General features: G+C 35.5%; 1 protein-coding gene and 1 pseudogene across 1 annotated transcript; both read right to left on the reverse strand.

The window, feature by feature from the left end:
- Positions 1-3,247, reverse strand: LOC125855728 (wall-associated receptor kinase 2-like; annotated as a pseudogene).
- A 2,101-nt stretch (positions 3,248-5,348) lies between these two features.
- LOC125855729 (uncharacterized) lies at positions 5,349-8,992 on the reverse strand. Its single transcript, XM_049535458.1, has 4 exons — positions 8,614-8,992; positions 7,485-8,497; positions 5,668-5,868; positions 5,349-5,588 (listed from the first exon to the last, which is right to left on the reverse strand). The coding sequence occupies exons 1-4, from the start codon at positions 8,990-8,992 to the stop codon at positions 5,349-5,351; spliced, it is 1,833 nt and encodes a 610-aa protein (XP_049391415.1).
- Between the last annotated feature and the right edge of the window lie 541 nt (positions 8,993-9,533).

Raw genomic sequence — 9,533 nt, forward strand, 5'->3', positions numbered from 1 at the left:
TCAGCTTGGACTGTATCTAGGATGCATTATACGAGAACCATCTGAATTGGGGGTATTTCCATTGGAGTTGACGGGAACTGTGTATAGATCTGATAATTCATCCTGATCATTCTCTTCGAGTCCATATTGATTAGACCAAGAGACTCCAGTTATCTTCCTCAAACCTTCAAGTTCAATAGCCACTTCCTTCATTGTAGGCCTGTCTTCTCCATGCGGCCGAAGGCAGTTCTTCACCACCTCAGCCATCTTTTGGAGTTGCTCAAGACTCCCTTCCCGCAAAACACGACGATCAATAATATGAAACAAGCTATTCTTATTCATAGACAACACAAAAAAATCGGCCAATTTCTTGTCCTCTTCGTTTCTAGCTCTAATAATAGGTTTCAACCCTGTCAAAAGTTCTGCCAGAACTACTCCAAAGCTGTAAACATCACTTTTCTCTGTCAATTGACTTGTGCGAAAATATTCTGGATCCAAGTACCCTGATGTCCCTAAAACCAATGTAGCCACATGTGTCTGATCTAGAGGAATTAACCTTGATGCTCCAAAATCCGCCACTTTAGCTGTAAAAACATTATCCAACAATATGTTGGCAGACTTAACGTCTCTATGAATTATAGGCATGGACGCAAATGAATGAAGGTAAGCAAGTGTAGTGGCTATCTCTGCTGCAATTCTAAAACGGTTTCGCCAAGTCAACCAACCCGCTCCACGTTGGTTGTGAATGTGCTCGTAAAGAGTTCCTTCAGAGACGTACTCATATACCAATAAAGGAACTTCATCTTCCAAACAACACCCAAAGAGCTTCACCACATTTCGATGGTTGATTTGAGTGAGAATAAGCACCTCATTGATAAACTGCTCAATTTGACTCTCATCAACAATTCTAGATTTCTTAATGGCAACTATGCGAGTATCACGTAGCACACCTCTATATACAATCCCATTGCCACCACGACCAAGAATTTTGTCATTGGCATAATTGTTTGTAGCTTTCTTGAGCTCCTCAGCTGTAAAAATTCTTGTTGCATCCACACCGCCCTCTTTAGTGGATATTCTATGCTTCAATAACAAACCACCATTTTGTTGGAAAAACTTCTCCCTAACTTGACTCAACTTCCTTTTCTTGATGCAAAAATAGAGCAAAGTTATCACAACCACTAGGGAGATTAACCCAACTCCAGTACCTGTGTAATTAGCAGAGTTGAACTTTTATTGTCTATTTCAACTAGCTAAATCAAAAGTTCAGGATTGTACACTTATACTTTACTGTTGAATCATGAATGTACATGCTAACGATTTGGTGTTCCTAGAGACTGCTTCAAACACATGAAAACAGCTTGTGAAACAGACGTCCAAGACAATTTTTAGCATAAAAAATAGTACTTCCTCTATCCCAATATATGTGATATTCTTTTACGGCATAATACATAAACATGACCCTAAATTTGGCTTCAACGGGCAACTATGCCCTCCAACTTTGGGTGTGCACAAGTAGGCACTAAACTTGTATAAAATTGAACAAGTAGATACACATGTCCTATGTGGCATAACACACATAAGATGCCCGTAGGACACAAAATTGTCATGTAGGACGAATGTATCTATTTGTTCAATTTTATACAAGTTTAAGTGCCTACTTGTGCACACTAAAAGTTAGAGGTCATAGTTCTCAGCTAAAGCTAGGTTAATGGGACCATGTTTATGCATTATGCCTTCTTTTAGTCTATGAAATAATGTCATCTTTATATATATAATTAGAAATAATTCAACTTTAAACTTATCATTTTACTCTTAATGAGATTATCTTTCTTTCCGAAACTGTGCCCGACCAAACAACATGAGATAAAATGGAAGAAGGGAGGGACTATTGTGGTTATGGAAGTTTTCCAAGATATTTACCTAGAGAGAACTTGATCCATGGGAACTGATTATCAGAGTAGGGAGGAATACAACTAAGACCATTTTTTTTCCCATCATCGGTATATCCATCGGGACAAGAACAATAGAAACTCCCTGGGGTGTTTGTGCAGATCTTTTCACACGTATTGATGCTTGGATCAGTACATTCATCAACATCTGGCAAAACCAAATAAATAGAACACCGTAATAACTTTCAATTGATCGAACGAAGCATAAAACAGTTTTCACTTCGCATAAAAGGCTTACTTTGATCTTTTCCATTTATGAAATTGAATTAGCCTGAAATAACCATACTGATTATTGGGAAAGGAGTCAAATTTGTTTTTGTATTATGCAAAATTGAGTAACCTTTTCCTCTGTTAGATGTTATGGCAGAAGGGGAAATTGTCTAACCTTGACAGCCTGGAGTGAGAAATGGATTGCCCTGAAAACCTGGTTTACAGCTTCAGCGATAACCACCAAGACCAGTGTCTGAATCAACACAGTCGCTATTTTCCTTGCAAGCATAATCCTTCCTATCTTGCGCTTGCGTGCAAGTCAAATTCCCGATGGCCCAGTCCAGCACAATGGGAACAGTAGCTATGGTCCTGTCATAAAAAGTAATATCACTTACATCCTGTAGGCCTCTGAACTGGAATCGATCTGCCTCGCCCAGAAATGCATACCCACATTGATTAAAATACCAAACACCGGTGTGGTTTCGTGCGCTAGACATGATTGGGTTAAAGTATTTCAAGCCCTTGGGTATCTGCACCTCATAGCAGCCATTGCCCGTACATTGTCTTTCAGTCACTATCTTCGAGCTGTTACAGCTGGTGGAGCAGTAAAACTGAAAGTTGCTCCCCCTAATGAGAGCATTGTCATCGCAACCAACGAGGATAAATCTGTTACGCACGGAGAAACTATAGGGATAAATTGAGCTCCCCAAACCGGTCCAACCGAGTTCTTCACGGCGTATAGATCCATTGGCGTTGTAACATTTCCAAGCGATGGAATTTGAGATGCGCAATTCAGCATCAGTGATGTCGTAAACCTCAAGGTTTCCTATCAGAGGTTTCTGAGAACCATCAGTAGAAATGTTGCAGTTGATCTCGAACCCCGAATTAATGGCGCAATCTGATCCTAAGCCAATACCAAATGGGTATGGAACCGTAACGTTCCCGCACTTCTTACGACATCCTGGTTTTGTGAAATTGTCACCTTTAGTAATGGTGGTGTTGGTACTATTAGTCGTGTTTTGGGCCATGGCTAATGTTAGTATTAGCACAGAAGCATAGAAACAAGCAATTTGGTAAGGAAGCAAATTCATCTGTTTTAGTTCCATATATCGTTTTTGAGAATTTCCAAAACGATACAAACTAGTTCGACCAACAACTTACTATAATTATTAATATATAGACATAGTAGTATGATCTTTTTCTTTTTTTACTTTCATATTAATAAAAAAAATGCAAAGACTTGGGGTCAACCATGCGTAAGGGACCAGGTTCACCAATGGTTCAGAAGAGACAAGAGTGATGACACGCAAGTCTTGTAAATCTGTCATGTTGCACAAAGAAAGCCAAATTTTAAATAATAAGTTTTGCGTGAAAAAGAAACTAAATTATCATCATCTCCACAAATATTGGACATAAAATCTTAGAAAAACGACAAGCTAGTAAATATTCTTTGGTTGACTACCTCGTAAGAGGACTGACTTGTGTATAGAAGAATAGTCGTTAACACGTACCCCAAACATCATTTCATCAACTTAATTAGCGGTTCTAGCTAGGCCTAGATAATTTGTACTACTAGTATTTAGCCAAAAAATACTAGCCATGAGCAGGGGCGGCTCTTGCATACAAAATTTGAGGCATATGCCTTAATGGGGGCTCAAATTCTTACCATATTATTTTGTTCTCCTTAACCCCATTCAAATAGAAAAAATCAATTATTTTTCGCTAACACTCATAATATTTATATGTTTGAACTCTCTTTTTCAAATCTTTGATAAGGTTGAGTAATAGTCGGTCAAAAATATGAATCAATAGTCGAAAAGTGTTGAACAAAGTAAATTACAAATTCTTTTTTTATTTCTTCTTAAATTTTCAAGCAATACAACAAACGTATTAAAGTAGGATATACCAAGTTATCAACTTCTTGAATCAAATTCTATGATTTTAACTCTTGTTTTTATTTAAAGTTTATCAACTTATTACTAAGAATTATGTTAACAATTCATATAGTAATAGCCCCAGTAAAAGAGTGTTTTCTAATGTTGAATTGATAAAATCTTACCTAAAAACTAAAAATAATAAAAAAGATATTTGAAGAAATCCTCTATAAAGAAATTTTAAGCAAAAATTTACATCTAAAAAGTTAGAAAAATAATTTTTAAATAAATACATATAAAGTTTTTTTAGATTTTAGGCTTCTAATTGAAATCTAAAAGTTAGAAAAATATTTTTTAAATAAATATCTATGAAGTTTATTTAAATTTTAAGCCTCTAATTGAAATTTCGCTTTAGGCCTCTAGTTACTTTGAGTCACCCCTGGCCATGAGACGTACGATTTTCTCTTTAGCAGAAGCGGATTTGTGGCAACCACAACTCATATCATCGGTCATAAAAAAATTTCACAAAGTGATAAAGATATCTTCTGCGTTAAATCTGAGCCGGCATATTATCGTGCAAAAAATTATATTTTCCAACACTTATAATGATATAATTATATTATATATTTTATAGATATGTTTAGGAATGATCAGGAGGATGAATATATACACTGGTGGATTGACCATCTTTATTGTATGGAGTGGAGTGTTGGCCAATCAAGAACTCACATGTTCAGGTGATGCATGTCGCAGAGATAATGATGTTGAGATGGATGTGTGGGCATGCTAGGAGTGACAAGATTAGGAATGAGGTTATCCTAGAGAAGGTGAGAGTGGGCTCTGTTGCGGACAAGATGAGAAAAGCGAGACTGAGATTGTTTGGGCATGTACATAGGAGGTGCATGGACTCCCGAGTGAGGAGGTGCTAGAGACTAGTTGTAGGGGGTACACGGAGGGGTAGGGATAGGCTGAAAAAGTATTAGGGAGAGTGATTAGATCAAACATGTCGCAACTTCATATTACCGAGGACATGACTTTAAATAGGAAATAGTGGAGGCCGCGCATTAGGGTAGAAAGGTTAGTATGGACGGGGAGAGTGTGTCTTCTTGCGAAGGTTTAGTGTATGTCGTAGGACTAGTCGTACCCCAATAGCTCTTGACATATGTTGATTATTATATTTCTATTATCACACTATTTTGTTGTTGTTGTTGTTACTTTACACTGTTTTTATTATCAACCATTAATCGTGTTTTTTTCATTATTTTTTTCTTCTTTTACTTGGACTTAATGCACTTGAATTGATAGTCTTTCGAAAACAATCTCTTTACGGCTTTCATGAGATAGTAANAACACCTTCAGTTCTTGTTGCACCTTGTGATGAAGTTTGTGACTTGATGTTCTTCCGTCTAAGCAAAGCACTTTTATGTGGAAGTTGTCTTCCTGTGATAGCACTTTTCCCCTTCCATTTAAGACCTTTACTTGGTGCATACCCAAGGTCACTGGTGACAATAGCTGAACTTATCAGTTTCTCTTGTGCTCCACTCTTGATTACCCTACTAATAGATCTTCCTTGCTGTAAAGTAATAAAGAGTCGTTAAATTATTTTTAAGAAGTTTAATCAAGAATATAAGCTTATTAACTCTCGTTTTTACCTCGGCACAAATAAAACCATCTTTGCTCACAAATACTCCATGACCCACTACTCTTGGCCTCTTAAATGCATTATTTGCACCTTTTTTATTACCACTGTCACTTTGCACTATTGCTTGAGATTGTTGCACTGCTTGAGTGGGGTGAGATTTCTGCTTGCCACTTCTTTTACTACTGGCAGATGCTTGTGATGTAGCAATACCCTATGCAAAGAATAATTTTGAAAGTGTTAAAGGTATTAATATACTATAAATAAACATTAATAGAAATCAAATGTATCTCTGAAGTGGCTGGAGGTTTGTTTGGACATGTTCTTATATTGTGACCTTTTGACTTACAAGCGGAGCAACTCATGGTTTTTCCCCTCTTTGGAAGCTTTCCAGAACTTGGTACCTCTCCAAGTTCCTTCTTTCTTTTTTTACCAGGCCTTCCTGGCATTTTCCTAACAAGAGGTGGCTCAACTTTTGGATTTAATGTCTCGGGCCACATCTTCATGTTTGTTACTGGTTGTAAAAAATGTTTATAAGCTTTCAGGTAGGTTTCTTTTTTGTACCACTTACAAACCGAGTCAAGGAGATTAGCTTCATCGTGATGTATAGCTGCTATTGCATGTGCACAAGGAATCCCTTTCAATCCCCAACTTCTACAAGTGCAAGTTCCTGAATTAGGTTAACCACATGTATATATGGACTATCCTTCACTTCATACCCAATATCACCATTCCAACTAATTTCCACCCTCATTGACTTCTTCACATTTGTATTTAGCACCAACATTTCCATTGGAGAAATGTCATGAGTCCAACTATTTACAAATGTTATCACTTTAGTGAATCTATTCATTACCTTTTTCCTTATTTCTTCAAGCATACTGATGATAGTCTTGTGCCTAGCACCCAACACCTAAGCATTAAAACTTTCAACCATATTGTTATCCACACTGTCACATTTTGAGGATGTCCTAAACTGTGCTTTGGACCATCTATTAGGATTGAAGTTTACCAAGTCATTAGAAATATCTTTGCCTAATTGTGCTAATTTATCCAAGTTCTTCCTGAGTTCAGCTTCAAATGTTGATCTAGCACAAGCCCAAAACCTCTTTCTTTCCTCAACACCTTTCCAGTTTTTTGAACAGTTTGCAAGTATAATAACTAAAATATATGTTGCTTGGACTCTTCAAAAATGTCAATGAGGGCATGTTGAATTAGCCAAAAGTAGTGTATTTTTTGTTAATTCAATACAAGTGTGGCATCAAAAGTGAAGAGTCCGCACAACTAAGACTAACATCACTTAACAACTAAACCTAAAAGGGATGAAAATAGTAGCAAAAAAAAAAAAAAACAGTAGCTAAACAAGTTGAATAACAAAGTACCACTAGAGTTTCTAATTTTGTGGACAAGATAAAATGTTGTTATGAACTATCAAAAGGTCCTTACAAAATGCTGAAATCAATAGTTAAAAACTACTTATAACNATAACAAAGTACCACTAGAGTTTCTAATTTTGTGGACAAGATAAAATGTTGTTATGAACTATCAAAAGGTCCTTACAAAATGCTGAAATCAATAGTTAAAAACTACTTATAACACATCAGCTAAAAAACTCATGAAATCAGTAGTTAAAATTGGATGATAAGAGATGAAAACATAGGTTAAAAAAGAGCTTAAATTAGTAGCTAAAATTACTTAAAACACATTAACTAAAACTCGTAAAATCAGTAGCTAAAAAAGCTGAAAATAGCAGCTAATATTGGCTAAAAAACCTGAAAATAGCAGCTAATATTGGCTAAAAAAGCTGAAACCAAAGGATAAAAGTCGTACCTTTTGCATATCACTTATGATAGTCAATCCTTCTCCTTCATCATTAATGTCCAAATCAGATTTCAAGATTCTCAAAAACCAAGTCCAAGTTTCTCTACTTTCAGTTCCAACAACAGCCCATGCTATTGGGAACATCTGATTATTCCCATCCTTTGCAATAGCAACAAGTAGTTGGCCTTTAGATATTCCCTTCAAAAAACAACCATCTAACCCAATGCACTTTCTACAACCCTCAATGAATCCTTTTTTCAAAGCTGAAAAACAAATATAAAAGGAATGAAAGAGTTTTTTTCCATCATCACAATTTGTCACTTTCACCACACAAGCGCTTCCTGGATTTGATTCAAGAAGCATATCTCTATAGTCATAGATTCTACTAAACTCAGCAACATGATCACCCATTATCTTTTTCAACACCATTTTTCTGGCCTTCAAACACACGAACTTACCAACATACAATCCCATGTCTGTCCTGACCAAATCTTGTATTTCCCATCCCTTTATGCAAGGTTGAGAAACAATTCTACTTTTATAGTACTTAGCCAAAAACTTAGAGTTGCACATTGTGTTGGTCTTGGTCCTATAACACTTATGTCTAGGATTGTAGGTTTTTATAATGAAATCGGAAGATTTGAAATCTTTGCTCGCATAAAGTATCCAAGGACAGCCATTAGCTTTGCATTTTACTCTGACCCTTCTTTGATCATTGTGGATCTTATCCAGTTGACAACCTCTCTCAATTGCATACTTGCTCAAAGCTTCTCTAAATTTTTTTACATTTTCAAATACCATATTAAGTTGCCACACAACTTTTTTCCATGTTGGATCATATGAGACCCTCGTGTTCTTCTTTCTTGCCCTTAAAATATCAGATCTTTCAATATCTATTTCCCCCTCACTTTCACTTTCAATTTCAAAACTATCGGCATCTGAACTGTCATAAAAAGGCTCATCACCTACTAGCTTACCAGTTAAATTTTTCTTGGGTTTATCAATGTCTTCAAAACCAGGATCTATGCCAACTTCTCCCAAAAAACACTCAGTAATTTTTTTTTTCCTTGGCTCTTTTTTTTCTTCAAATATGCTTTCAAATCCTTCTTAACTATGCTTAGCTCTTCATGAATATCACTCCCATAACCATCCTCGTCACTAGAAAAGTCAACATTCTCATCACTTTCAGCATCACTATGCACAATAGTTTCTACTTCATCTTCCTCCAAATCTTCATCTTCACTAGAAAACTTCAATTCATCTTCAGCTTCATTTGTGTTTCTGTTGCCATTTTCTATTAGATTTGATTGTTGGACCCCGACAATTTGATTTCTACCATCAATAAGTGTTATTTCTTTACCTAAAGGTGCATTGAGACCTTCACCAACTTTGTTGGTAGATTCTTTATTAGGTCTATCCACTTCATTGCATGTGGTCTCAAAAGACTCATTGGTCACATGTGTTGTTTTGATAAAAACTTCCCCTTTATGGCAGATATAAATGTCCATAGTACCCATGCCGTAATTTTCCTAACCTTTAGAAAAATCACTTTTTTGAAATGTTCTAAGTATAAAACAATTTGAGAAAAATACTTAGAAAAGAGTCGCCACTTAATTTTTTAAAGAAATTAAGAAAACTTATAATTTTCAAAGATTTAAACAGAAAAATCATTTGAAAATGCCAAAGGGGGTTCGGGGTTCAATTTACACTTCGAGAAGGGTTTAAGCATTCGAAGTGTCCGCCAACATGCGGTTGACCTGCGACTTGACTTAAAATATATTTGACTATTTTTAGAAAAAAATAATAACATAAAAAATATATAATAATTTACACTAATCGATTAAGTTTGAAAAAAAATAACTAAGAAATGAACCATTTTATTCTATCTTTTAGAGGAAGAGACCTAAAATGAAAATATTTGAATTAAGGTGCAAGTGATTAGAAAATTAATAAAACTAGACTAATTAGAATTTATTTAGTTCATTTAAAAATAAATTAAACCAATTTAATAAATTAAAGCATAAAAAATCATTTTTTAAATTAATTGACTAACCCTTT

This window comes from Solanum stenotomum, chromosome 2, assembly GCF_019186545.1.
Source record: "Solanum stenotomum isolate F172 chromosome 2, ASM1918654v1, whole genome shotgun sequence".
In the NCBI taxonomy this organism is placed as follows: Eukaryota; Viridiplantae; Streptophyta; class Magnoliopsida; order Solanales; family Solanaceae; genus Solanum; species Solanum stenotomum.